This window comes from Callithrix jacchus, chromosome 16 (assembly GCF_049354715.1).
Source record: "Callithrix jacchus isolate 240 chromosome 16, calJac240_pri, whole genome shotgun sequence".
NCBI classification, from domain to species: Eukaryota; Metazoa; Chordata; class Mammalia; order Primates; family Cebidae; genus Callithrix; species Callithrix jacchus.
The window spans coordinates 16,914,834-16,929,660 of record NC_133517.1 but is presented as its reverse complement, the minus strand read 5'-3'; the positions used below and the strand labels follow the sequence as shown (position 1 = coordinate 16,929,660).

The following is a 14,827-nucleotide window of genomic DNA, read 5'->3' as shown; positions in this document are numbered from 1 at the left end:
CTGTATTTATGAACAAAGGGTGAGGCAAATACTTGAAACTCACTTTAGTGAAGATATCGTGATTACACTCTGCTATTATGCAACTGTTTAAAGATACCAGCCAACAATATAAGAATCCAAAAGGCAAAGACTTTTGAATGAATGAAAGTTCCAGAGAATATATCACAATATCTGACAAGCTTTTCAAATACTCTTCACAGGCATCAAATTCAGAGCCATGAAACTATCGAGTCAGCAATAATTCTATTCAGGTTCAGTGCAATCACCAGTATGATCACTGACCAAGTCCATCATCTTGAGTCCCTCCAACAGCTTGCAGTTCCTGTTCTTCAGCCTGTGGGCTTCATCAATGACTACACAGCGCCATGGAATATTCCGCAGCTCAGGACAATCAGTCAAAATCATCTCAAATGTAGTGATGATGGCATGAAACTTATAGGACCCCTTTATCACTCGACCCTACAAGGACAACTCTGAATTATTATTAAGCATTCAATGATTACATAAGTAATTTTAAGGATGAATAAACAGCATTAAACATATGTAGTTATCTCTTTGAAGACCTCATTGTTTTAGGTGACGCACATTCTGTTTTCAAGTTATTTTGGCGGTTTTAAACTATATGGTAAAACAGAATTGTAAAACAAATGAGAAAACTGTTAGTACATTTTGGATTTAATTTCCTAACAGATCACATGTATCAATGACCACTAAGTGTACCCATTCTAGTCACACATTCACTTAGGACAGAATTTATAATTTCCCAAATCTAAAGATAAATACAGATTTCAATATTTTTTTCTTCTTTATTTAATTGTAGGTCAGATTTTATACTTAGAACAAGCACACACACACACACACACACACACACACACGTATATATATAAATAGCAATAATATATATATATATATATGGGAAAAGTTCTATTTGCAATTACAGGACTTCCATTTACTATCCATAAAACTATTTTAGCACATATTATTCCTTTTTATCATGTTATTTATAATGCTTCACTGTTGATACACACTAATGGCATACAGGTAACTAGAGTAAGAAAAATTAAAGCAATTGCTACTAACAGCCAAAGCATAAATTCCTCCCTTGGGATATATTTCATTCATATGTGTCATATATTTCAAGGACTTTTTACATGCTTACTATTTTTCACTTCTAGCAATAGCATAATAAAATATTCTTCCTATTCACATTTAATATCACCATTTTTTGTTTAGTTTTCTCTTAGACTTGCAAAATAAAACTAATTAACATATCAATGCATTCAATGGATTTCAGTGATCAACAAAAGCAAAAAGAAAATCACTCCTTCTAATCTAATAATCAGCAAAACCAAAGCTATAAAAATAAAGAGATGTTTCATAGACCTAGAAAGATAATACGAAAAAATTGAGTCAAATATCTAAAGCAAATTTCTCAATTTGGCAAAAATTAGACCTTCCCAAGTCACCAAGACTTTGATTTTTTTTTAACACCTCAAAATGCACAGAATAAGCACAAAGAATACAACCCATGAAATTTTTACCTGGGGATCTTTGAAGTACATTTCATACAACTGAATGGTCCGACGACTAGCTTGACTCCCATGATACACAACCACATTCAACTCTGTCCAGGTTCGGAATTCCCTTTCCCAGTTGGGGATTGTGGACAATGGGGCAATTACTAAAAAAGGGCCATGGATTCCTTTCAAATATATCTCATAGAGAAATGTAATGGACTGGATAGTTTTTCCCAAACCCATTTCATCTGCTAAAATGCAGTTTCGCCTTTGGGAGGAAAATAAAGTACAAAAGTTTAATGAGTATGGATATGAGACACTGCTGTCATTTCACAAAATATATACCATTATACTCACAAATATATATACAAAGGCTCTAGATATTGTCTTAGATACAACAAAATATATTTTCAAACAAAATTCTCAGATGAAAAATTATTTTTACATACTTATATCAATCTCTGTATTTATATTTGTTAAATAAATATTACATGTATTTCCAACGCTTGCTTTAAAATTTTTTTTATTAGAGTTAGAACATTAACTTATTTTCAGTAACTAAACGAGCTACCGATATACTTAAAAGTGAGGAAAAACCTGTTTTACATACATGTTGTACCAATTGAAAAGCAGCCAGTTTACTCCCTCCAACTGGTATTCCCTGAGTTTGTTATTGTTTTTATACTCCCTGGAACTCTCCGATTTCTTCCAGTCATCAGCAGGAGGTCGCTCCTATTTCAAAAATAGTAAATCCCATTAGTGGTACCCAAAAGATCACACCACTACACTATTTTCAAATTAAATTCTCTCCCGTCAGCCAGTTCTTACCACACGCTCTGTTTCCGGCTCCCTGGACATTAATTTCTCAAACTCCTCAATCTTTGCTTGATCTATGTCCTGCCTCCGCTCCCACGTGCTGTCTTCATAAGGAAGTGAACACCACTTCACCAAATAGTGAGTCACAGGCTGGACCAGATTTAAATAAATCAGAATTGGATTCATTTGACCACATATATATATATATTTTACATATATTTCCATGTACATTAAGGAAAAGCATGCTCTACTTCATTTATCTATAGACATTATCCCAGCATGAGTATGTCTGAATTGACAGAAATGTAAAAACTATGACCATCAAGCAGCTGTTCCTAGTTAAGAGTCTCAAGTCTAAACTGGAAACAGTATTATCTGGTTTATCAGAACAAATTAGCCTTTTATCAATATCATTGGTAAGTGACCTTCAAAAGCCAGGAAGTATAAATAAATAGCTAATAAATAGCAAAGCTGAATTTGAGATTTGTTTTACTTGTACAAATCATTCATCAAGAGTTTGATTCAGGTTTACATGGTAAATCATCCTAGCATATTTAAATATTTACATGATTGGATGGTTTCTTAAAAAATGAGACACAGACTTAAATTTATTAGGAACTCTACCTTTTCCTTAAAAAGAGTGATACTGTTTGTATCCAATCACATTAACATAATATATTTGAGCTTTAGAAGGCTGGAGGCAAAATATTTCAGGTAATGCAGATCAACAGGATTTCCCTGTCTTTCTTCTAGAAAACACTTGGGTTTGTTGACCTTCATTTCAAGACCAAGGTACACTGATCTGGTTGTGACGTGAAAAATATTTGCTGTACAATGTAAATATGCTATGAAATAGTTTTTTTAAAGTATAACTAAGCAAAACCAGAAAAGCACAGATCATGTTACAGATATGGTTTTGGAAACAACATAGAGTGCCATGACAGAGTTTGGAAGAAAATGAGAGTTCTGTGCAGATCCTCCCTCGATAAGCAAGATCCAAACACTGTATATATAAAGTTCAATTTACATGGAGAAGCCAGGAAGTACAGAACTCATGGTGGGTGGCACAGCATTATCAAGACACAATACTCAGAAGTCACTACACTTGTCTTCATTCTTACTTCCCTATCAAATATCCTTTAGAATCTCACAGGGTTTTGCAAAGCAAAATGAGAGTGCTGAGACCAGGATATTTTAAAAGAAATAATGTCTATTGGCCTCTGTGCACCATATTAAATGAATTCATCAACTTCACTAATGGTGCCCAATGCTAAATAATCTTAAACTCCATTCTGCCACAAGAGACACTCAGGTATATGAAGACAACTTTATGCAAGATGATAGATTTACACCAAAATGTACTGAATTCTTTTGTATATTCTTTTGGACATATTGTAGAACTGTACAAAATGTCAATGCATTTGTTTCATACTGAAAATCGATTGTTCTTAAAAAGCTCTCAGACTAAATTAAAACATATTTAGCACTATTATTAGGTCATAAAACTAATAATGAATCATTAAGTTTCAGTTAAATTTAGACCAAGTGTGTCATAGTCCAAGGCTCTGACCAAGACCAGGTCTAGGATTCTACCACCTTCTCTATAAACATGTATGGGCTGCCTGAATCACCACTTTGTAATAGAAATGATCTCCTGTTACCTCTCCCCGGTCATCTGTGCTACGTGCAAAGTCCATTATCCGGTCAACCTCCACATAATCTGGATTAAAAAGCTCATCCTCAATCTACACCAAAGGGAAAAAAAAAAGTTAAAAGGTTTATTTATTTCCTGAGATGAAATACTATTCCACTTGTTACCAGGCAATAATATTTTGGGTCACCAGCAGTACAAATCTTATATTTGGCAAATTCTCTTATATTAAGTGAAATGCTACAATTTAGCAAAATCATTCCCCATGAGGAAATCAGACTTCTCAGACTTTGTTAACTGGGTCTTTTAATTACCGTGTGAAACCTTTTACTGTGAGAGAATGTTTAAGAATATTTTAAATGAAGTGTGAAATTACAATTCACTAATGAGCAATCCAAAAGGCTTATGGCATGCAATGCATTTAGCATTCTTGAAACTATAGTTTGCAATGAAGAATCAGAGTCATGCAAAGTGTTACTTAGAATCTCATAATTCCTAGAGTCCTCTGATGCTTTATAGCATCATTTACAACATGTTATTCAAAAGTCAAATACACAGAAACCAACTAATTTCATATTTTAGCATGAAGGGAGTTTACAATGTTTGGTAGTCTTTGCCATCAATATTAGTACCTCATTTAGAGTAAGTCTTGTCATTAATCTAAGTGTTCTAATGACTTATACTGAATGTTTAGGGCAAAGTATTTAGGATAAAGAGATGAGGCCTAAATAATTGGCTTATTTAACCAATATATTAAACAATCCTTACAAAAGTAAAGTATACTGCTGCTTGCAAAGGTATCTCATATAAAACACTAGAATATGACTCAAAAGGAAGTTACAGACTAAGCCTTACCCAAGACAAGTTAGGGTCAGACAAGTTTCAGATGTTAGAAATCAAGAGACACATTTTATTATATGCGCCTCTCGATTAACTTATCAAAAATGTAACTGCATTAAAATATTTTGCAAAAGGCAAACTAGAAGTCACTTAGACACCATTCTTAACCTTTGAATTGCAGGTTGAAAAGATAAACAATTGAGTCATCATCTGCTCAAGAACAACAAACTTTCCCTGGCTACTCGGCCTCCTTAAAACACCAAGTTGGGAAGCTTTGAACTGTGAATTATGAAACAAAAAGCAGAAACACAAATATGTGTCTCAACTACCTCAGGCTTTGACACAGAGGTGATCAGTAAGGCAAAAAAAAAAATCCATTGAAATGTTCAACTTTTATAAAGTATTAGTATAGTAATGCACTGGCTTTGTCAAAAGCTTCTAGATTTAGGTAAACACATGTGTTATCCACGTACAGCAGAAACACTTAAACTGTCCCAAAACTAGGTTTTGACAGCAAAAACTCTCTTTAAAAAAACTTGTTCTTAAACGCGAGCTTTCATATTCAGTGCTGAATTAAAATCCTTAACTTTTCCTAAACATTTCTGCCCTTGGAGTAATCTATTGCATCAGACATGTGATGACATTTTCAGTCTAAATGATGTTTTTGAATAGAGATTTTAGTTTCAGCAGGCTTGTAAGGCAGCCTAAGGAGAAACAAAGAATGCGAAAGCAGCTGAAACTGAAAATCTCAAAGCAGTACAACCATGGAAGATCTGAAGCTGTGTTCATGTATGAGATGAAACAAAGGCATGCGCATGTGTAACAGAGGGAGGAAGGGGACTGCTGTCCTTCTCTGCGAACTCCCACTCAGGACAGAAATTAAGATTTCTAGCTGCCAAGTTACCAGGTACATAATGTACATTCAACCTTGGTATGTGTAGCTAGGGCTAGGCACAATTTCCTAAAGACAGTGTGACTACAGGAGACAGAATACAAATAAATGTAAAAAGCACAATGGTAGCTTTCCCCCCATCCCTAAATCCAGGACCAGGATTTAGGGATGGGGGGAAAGCTACCATTGTGCTTTTGCCTGTTTCCCTCCCCCTGGCCCACAGAAAAGGTCAGCAGAACATATGGTGTCTCTTTCTAAAAGAAGGCTAATGATTTCAGCTCATCCAATGTCACATAAGTTTAACTCTGGTTTCATTAAGGCCATGAAAAACAGAACCTCACAGCACTGTCCTCAAAATCAAATATCAAGATTCTTTCTTTGAAAGAATTTTCCTCAAAGTTCTTTTGAAGAAAGAATCTTCTTAATATTCTCCAAGATCTAAGAACTGAGTCACATTTGAGTAACTCCATTCCATTCAGTGCCACTGTAGTGCCGAAAACCCTGCATACTCAGAGAGCCAGAGGTGGTGATGCCAACATGTGTTCAGGAAAAGAGCAACCACATGACCTCCCAACGAATGCAGACTTTACCATAGGCCAGTTGGGATCATGGAAATCAGATCCCAGAACACAGACTGATGGCCTGATAGTATAAAAATTTTGTGACATAAAAGTACCAAATATTCTTCTGCCCCACCTTCCTTCATCTCCAAAAAGGGGTGGCGGTGAAAAGTAGGTTGTTAAACAGATACTATTTTGCATCAAATTGTATGCTTCTTTACAGTTTACATTCTGTCAACTGTTTTATAAAAAGAGGAACTAGTAAGTCAGCAAGTCCTATCTTTCAATGTTAGGGTTTTTCTTTGATCTACTTGAGGCTGTAAATGAAACCAAATTGGTGATCAAAAGTCAGAGACCCTAGTAAGCAGCTGTGAAAGCACTTTAAAAAAAAATGTAATTGACTGTTCTGGGCACGGTGGGAGATGTACGGAGGGATAGAACTGGCACATCTATTAAGTGCAGATTTTCTTCCCTGCCCCAGGCATTGCTGTATTTCTATAGCTGATACCTAGGATAAAGGAACACAGGCAAAGATATCATTACCAGTTTCTATAGTACAGCACAGTATTTGTGAAAATAAGTTTAGTGAACCCTCTGTGATTCGGCACTGATTTGAACAAAGGAAATTTGTCATATACTTTCCCCAACAAAGTTAGGCTTTTGTATCTTAGAACTTGTACTTAACATTCACTATAGAGTTCTTAACCTGCTCAATCTCAATAGAACTTTTGTCCACTTACTTAATTTCATCGTCTAGTGACTGTACTTTCTTTACAAGATTTTTATCATACCATCACCGCTATTTCCACATAATATCATAAGGACCAGTATCTTCTAGAGTAAGCAACAGGAAGAATGAGAAATTTCCTGTTTACAAATTTGTTAGCAATAACCAGTTACCAATATGCAAGTAACAGCACCAAATGAGGTTAACTAGTTTTTCTTAATTTGCTGAACTAAAAATTTAAATTTAGAACATTTTAATAAAGTAAATACTTTAGAAAAGTAAGCAGGTATTTCGTACCTCTGAAAGGAACTTGTTCTGGCCCTGCTTTGCCTTAAATCGTTTAATTTTTTGCTGAATTCTCTTATCTTTTTCCAGATCTTCTACAGATGCCCATTGACAATGAAGATAAGAGCTGAAAGAATAAAAAATTATCCTTGAAATAAGTAGAATATAATTAATCCTTTATTATGTCTTCTCTTATTTAAAAAAAGCCAACTAAACAGATAATTAACAAAATAACCTGCTTAATTACTCATTAAGGCTGCTGAGCAACATTTAATATACCCTCTAGTGTTTGAATAAGAAGAGAAAATCAATAGTAGTGCCTAAAATTTGCCTTCTGTCCTAAGCCTCCAGCTCTCTTACCCACTACCAGAGATGGGGTAGGGGGAGGAGATACAGAGAGAGTGAGAGAGGGAATGGCCTAATAACAAGCTATTTCCTTAAGTGAATGGATTATACTTCAATATAAAACAATTAGCACTACAGAGTGGCTTCAATTCTGAATTTATACTTTGAACCCCTTATCAATGAGAAGTAGATTTTTAACAAGTTAAAATAATTCAAATTTAAAATAGCAGTTTCGTTGAAGATAAGAGGTGTAGGATATCCTAGAGTCATCCAAGGCCTGTCATACTAGTCCCAAAGGGAAACCTAACCTGGTCCTTCTATAGCAATCTAGGAGGAAAGAACCACTGTCTCTTCCTGGAACACCAGGCCATGCCCCTCACCAGCTCCTAATCAGTTCCTGGTCTCCTAGGCTGTGTTCCTACAGGGTTCTGCAATGATGTCCCTTGATCCCCTGTGAATGTTTCACTTGGTATCCTCTATTCCTGCGCTAGGCAAACCCCTTCCCCTCAGACGCACCACCTCCTGCTCTGAGCATGTAGTGTCTTCCCTCACCTGAACTGGAATATATTTGCACTTCCCTTTCCTTCTCCAACACTCACAGGTCAACAGTTAATGTTTCGTGGCAACTCTGACATTCTTTTGTTTAGTTCTTCAATATTCTTTTGTCCCATCACCTTCTCCCTGCCCCCCAAATAGCCCTGATAGCCTCTTATTTCTCTTTCTGGTGATGACATTAAAAGAAATGATATGCTTGAATATATATACCTATTTCAGAATCAACATACTACTACTCGTAGAAATTGTGCTTTAGCAGAAGTCAGAAGTTTAGAAAACAAAAAGGTAAAAAAAATTACACAACCATTAAAGAATTTTCAAAACTGATTTATGATATAGGAAATGCTTATGATATTAAGTAGCACATAACTGATAAATTATGCAATATGATTTTCAAAGATAGGATTCATTTAGTCCTTCTACAATTGAGGGAGAAAAGCATTTTAAGTACATATGACTTATATAGCTATGAATTGACAACAATGCTGTACACACACAGAAAACAGACTAGATGAAATTGTATCAGAATACTAATACACATTGACCATCCCAAATCGGAAAATCCCAAATCCAAAATATTCTAAAACTCGAAACTTTTTGAGCACCAACATGATATTCAAAGGAAGTGCTTGATAGAGTATTGGATTTCAGACTTGGGAAGTTTAACCACTAAAGTATAAGACAAATATTCCAAAATTCCAAAAAATCCAAAATCCAAACACTTCGGATCTCAGCTATTCCAGGTAAGGGATACTCAACCTGTAATAATTATTTCTGGGTGCTGGGACAGCAAGTATTTTATTTTCTACTTTCAATCTGTAATTTCCAATAAATAATATCCAATACTGTTATAATCAGAAACACATATTATGTGAGGCAGGCAGATCAACTGAGGTTGGAAGTTCGGGATCAGCCTCACCAAGATAGTGAAATCCCGGCTCTATTAAAAATACAAAAATCAGCTGGGCCGTGGTGGTGTGCACCTATAATCCCAGCTACTCAGGAGGCTGAGGCGGGAGAATCTCTTGAATCCAGGAGGTGGAGGTTGCAGTGAGCCAAGATCACACCACTGCATTATAAAATAATAAAATAAAAATAATTTGCCCTAGTCTCCTAATTATTTGACAGAAAAAGCACTTGTGCAGTCAGTTAGTATTCTTGTCTTGGCTGAGGTGCAAATGCCTTCAAAGCACCACCTGTGTAGCCTTGAGGGGGCACCAGCCCTGCTTTATCTGCTATAAACTAGGTTGAAATTTTCAGTGTGACTCTGCTTTCTAGACCCTGATAACCCATTCTGGAGGTTTAGTCAGAAAGAAGAGGAAGGAAGAATGAAGGGTCACAAATAGACTGCTTTGTGTTAATAGATAATTAAGGCAAGAAAAAGTTCTAACTGGACTAGAACGAAAATATTTTTTGCAAGTTATGAAGATGTAAATGTAAGAAAAATATTATGACGCTAATAAGAAATAATCTGAACTACGCCCTACAGATAATACAGTTTATGGTCACTTTGGAAAACAAAATTTTATTTTAAAATGTAACTACTCTTTATGAAACAGGTATACATTTATATCTAATCTTTACAGTTAAAAAAAAAAAAAGGAAGGAGCATATCTCTTACCCCTATCAGTGCAAAGTACTAAATAAAATATTAAACAAATACAACTCCACATCACATTAATAAAATAATACATCATTATCAGGCCATTACTTATTTCAGGAATGCAAGGTTGGTTCAACATTAGGAAATCCACTATAAATACACAATATTAAGTTATCTAAGGAGAAAAATCACACAATTATTTCTAGCGATACTGAAGAAAACATCTAACAAAAATTAACACCCATAATGGATTTTTAAAACTTAGGAAGATAGGAATTAATAGGTATTTTATTAACACAATATTTGAAGATTTTAGTTCTAAAGACAGGATCTTACTAAATGAAGAAACACCACAGAGTTTTCCACAAAGATCAGAAAGCATGGATACCTATTATCTCCACGATTATTCAATATTGTATTTGAGATTATTAGCCAATGTCACTGACAAGTCAAAACAATAAGAGACATAATAATTAGAAAATAATAAGTAAAGCTGTCTCTGTTTGCAGATTATATGATCAGGTACCTGGAAAACCCTAGAGAATCAATTAGAAAACTAACTAAAATAATAAAATAAAGCAGAATATAAAATTTGCATATAGAAGTCAACATACTGTCTTCATTCACACCAACAATTACCAATAAGGAGATATGTTAGTGAAAACCTCTTTCACATTATCAACAAAGATAAAACACTTGGCAATAAATTTAATTTATAATATGAAAAATTTGTGCAAGAAAATATTTAAAACTCTTACAAGACATAAAAGTATAACTGGACCAACTAAAAAGATACCCTTGTGTTCACACTGTGTAACTCAAGATCATACACCATACATTTGTGAATTTAACACAATGTAAAAAAATAAAATGCAAACAGGCATTTATATGAAGCTAAACAATACTAAATTTTATATATAAAAATAAACATGCAAAAATATCCAGGAAAACATTAAAATATAAAAGCTAATAGGGAACTAGATCTACCAGATATTAAAATGCACTATAAAGCCTCCCTAAGTAAATAGTGTGGTACTGGCTTCTGAATAGACAAGCGGTTCAAAGGCATAAAGTACGATAAATAAAAATAAAATAAATAAACTTTAAGACATGATAAAGTTTACATCTCAAATCACTGAGGAAACAATGGACTTTTTCTTTTTCTTTTTTTTTTTTTTGAGACAGAGTCTCACACTGTCGCCCAGGCTGCAGTGCAATGGCACAATCTCGGCTCAACTGCAACCTCCACCTCCTGGGTTCAAGTGATTCTCCTGCCTTGGTTTCCAGAGTAGCTGGGATTACAGGTGCCCGCCACCAAGTCTGGCTAATTTTTTGTATTTTTAGTAGAGACAGGGTTTCACTATGTTGGTCAGGCTGGTCTCGGACTCCTGACAGCGTGATCTGCCCACCTCGGCCTCCCAAAGTACTGGGATTATAGGTGTAAGCCACCATGCCCAGCCAAAAATGGACTCTTTAATAATAATGCTAGAACAACAATTGAAAATGAATTCAATTAGAGCCATGACTTATACAATATACGAGAATTAACACCGAATGGATCAGGCACCTAGATGAATAAAATAAAACCACGAAGAAAGCATGGGCAAATTCCTTTGTAATCTGGATACAGGGGAAAGTTTTCTAGCTATAACACTGAAGTTAGAAACAATGAAAGAAAAATTGTTAAATCTGACTGTACAAAAAATTTTAATGTATAATACAAGAAACACCATCAAAAGACAATTCAAACTGAGAAAAGATAATTGCAACATATAACCCAGATAAAGAACTAATATCCCTTACATATAAAGAGCTCTTAAAAGCTGAGAAGAGCACAACAGAAAAATAAGCAAAAGACACAGACGACTGACAAAACAAATGTAAAAAGTGGCCATTAAAATTATAAAAAGGAGTTCTTATTCACAGTAAGAGAAAATGCTAAATAAAACCTCAACTGAAATACAATTTCTTACAAAAATTAAAAAGTAAAACAGCATACTATGATAGAAAGGTTGTGGGGAAACAGGTGTTTGCTACATACGTTGTTGACAGGAACACAAATTCATACAACCTGAAGGAAGGGAATTGGGCAGTATCTCTCAAAAATACATACATGTTTGCCTTTTGATCTAACAAACCCACTTCTGGGAATTCACCTGGAAGTCATGCCTCCAACAAGCTGAAAATCTATAGATACGAATGAGAATATATATTGTGGCATTATCTGTAGTTGGAAAACATCAGAAGCCACTTATACACCCACATACATAGAAGGCTGGTTGAATGGTTATGGCAGTCATGCAATGGATTATTAGGCAGTTGTAACAAAGAACGAGGGGACCCCTAGGAACTGATGCAAAGTGATTTCCAGAATACAGTGTGGGAAAAAAAAGCAAAGCACAAAAATGTACTAACAATATACCCATTTCTTTTTTTTGTAAGAAAGAAGAGGAAATTACACCTGCATGCTGATGCCAAAAATTACAGAAAGGATAAACCCAGGATTAGTAAGGAAATAAGTAGGAATGAGGTGGAAAGGAAGGGAGGACTACACTTCTTTTGTGTGTAGTTCTGACATTTGGAACATATTAATTATTTCACAAACTTGAAAAACAAAAAACAAAAAATCAGTATGCTGATTTTTGTACTGGCTAAAATGGAACACCAGTACAAACCAAAACTAAGGAAACACACTGTGTATCAAGTAAGTCATGAGGTCTCAACCTTTTTAGGCACCAGGAACCAGTTTTGTGGAAGACAATTTTTCCACGGACTGGGGCAGGGTTAGGGGCGGGGAGAAGTGGTTTGGAATGAAACTGTTCCACCTCAGATCAGGTATTAGATTCTCATAAGGAGCACACAACCTAGATCCCTCACATGTACAATTCACAACAGTGTTCACGCTCCTATGAGAATCTAATGCTGCACTGATCTGACAGGAGGCGAAACTTGGGTGGTAATGCTCAGTTGCCTACCGCTCACCTTCTGCTGTGCTGCCAGGTTCCTTACAGGACACGACCAGTACTGATCCACAGCCTGAGGGTTGGGGACCCCAGAAATAAATAACAAACTACACTGGTGGGGTAAGAAAAGAGAATAACCAACCCAAGGAAATTCTGGATAAAGTTTTAGTCCCTATGCCCTCAAATAAAGACAAAAAAACTAAACAAATATAGGCTCTTTTTCACAGAAATATGGGCTAGCAAGTAATTCTGAAATCACTTCCTATATATGTAAGGACTGACAAAAAAGCAAATATAAAAAATAAGAGAGCCAGGTTTATTCCGGTTGAAGACGGAATTATTAGTATTAAAAGGGAAAGGATAGAACAAACCCTGTGGTGCTGGAATAGTAGTGGAAGTATCAATATATAGGCACTCTTTTTGCTGCTGTGTTAGGCAGGCAGACAAATATGTGTGTGTGTATATAATAAACAGATAAGTATGTGATATATATATATCTCCACACACACCTACATGTATGTGTACACTCTCCCAGCCCTATCTACTGAGAGAGACTAGAAGCAACAATTCTTCAGCAACAAGGAGCACACCTAAGGCCCAAATCTTGGTTTCTCAATGTCCCCCTTCACTAAAAGCAACCAAGCGTTCTTGGAGAAGTAACTGACTGTATGAAACAGGGGAGTTACAAGATGAGCCTGAAACATCCTCTGGTGCCAGAAAGCAAGAAAGTGTTCAAAGAAAGATGGGGACAAGGCAACAGGATGGAAGAGCCAGTCTGAAGAGGCTCCCACTGGCCAAATCTGGGATAATGTGAGCAAAGTAAATACTACTACAACAGTAAAGAGTCATAACCCCTTGAATAAAATGAGAAACCACAAGTCCGCACAGCTATAGATTAGCAAATGGATAAGAAGGTAAAGCTCTTCTTTATAGTTCTTCTTTATAGGACAGGGAAATACTGCTTTATTGATTTTTCTATTATTGTAGAAGTTTTTATCCTCTCTAAAAAATACTTATTGGTTATATGTGGAAGTTAGTCAACTTTTACACCAATTACACATTTTCCAGAAAAACCCAACCAATCAATGTAGAAGAAATGATGGATTAGTAAATCACCACTTAGCAACCATTACCATATTTAAGTCTCAAAGTATCTTTTCAGAAGATACACATTAAAAAAAAAATGAAAATTTTTGTACTATTTTTATAATTTTCCTAGAAATGTGAAATTGTGTCCAATAAAAGGCTAACAAAAACTCTTAGTTTGAAGGAAATCTTAGTTTCTCTTAGCTCTCAGTAATAACAGTCAGGAAAGCTATTTTTTTTTTTTTTTTCCAAAACTCCCTTTACCTCATCTCAAATGACTTTGGAGGAGGGCTAGAGTCTCCTGATCTGGCAGTGGTACCTGGTCAGGAACTCAGAGCCCATCTCTGGGGTCACTAACAGCTGAGTGGAAGGAGGCCTCACTGTCACACACTGATCTGGAGGTCTCTCTTGTAGTGCCATTATTTTGGTGACTGACATTGGAACGCCTGTGCTCTTGTTTCGCCTTGGCAAATCTACAAGGGAACTCTCTCCCTCTGGTTTACTTAGTTTACCTCCTCCTTACCATAGGAAATCGAGTTGTAGGCATAATTTCCACATGTGTAAACTGACATGCTCTGAGGACAAAAGAATGGTGACAGTTAACATTTTCTGAGCATTTCTGAAATTGTCAGACTGATTTAATTGAACTCTCATGATAAAACTGATAGAGATTTACCTTTTTACTTGGTAAAAGGTTTTACTCACAACTTCTTCAGAAGTGCATCAATTTACTAACAGTGCCAACTACAACAAGGGAGAATGATTAAAAATCCACGGCACCTGATGCTTTCATTTTAGGGTGGGATAAATTTCCTGATGCTGTTTTCACAACTTCTCTTTAAAGCCCTAAGAATGTATTAATATGGTGGTTTAGTTCTTAGTCTTAAAAGGGATACAAAATAAATTTAATGTTTACACTATCAATGAACATTTTTGTCTTTGTTCTGGGATTGTTATTTAGGTTACAAAATGGCCTCAGTCTTCTTC

General features: G+C 35.4%; 1 protein-coding gene across 11 annotated transcripts in view; it reads right to left on the bottom strand.

Moving 5' to 3' along the window:
- Nucleotides 1–14,827, bottom strand: part of CHD7 (chromodomain helicase DNA binding protein 7) — a 180,291-nt gene that overhangs the window by 43,136 nt on the left and 122,328 nt on the right. For all 11 annotated transcript variants that reach the window (XM_054246609.2, XM_078352513.1, XM_017965361.4 and 8 more), the window contains exons 7-12: nucleotides 7,301–7,415; nucleotides 3,995–4,078; nucleotides 2,346–2,483; nucleotides 2,128–2,249; nucleotides 1,542–1,785; nucleotides 283–459 (exon numbers count right to left, since the gene is read on the bottom strand). In XM_054246609.2, coding sequence (XP_054102584.1) covers nucleotides 283–459; nucleotides 1,542–1,785; nucleotides 2,128–2,249; nucleotides 2,346–2,483; nucleotides 3,995–4,078; nucleotides 7,301–7,415 — 880 coding nt within the window. The remainder of the gene's footprint in view (nucleotides 1–282; nucleotides 460–1,541; nucleotides 1,786–2,127; nucleotides 2,250–2,345; nucleotides 2,484–3,994; nucleotides 4,079–7,300; nucleotides 7,416–14,827) is intronic.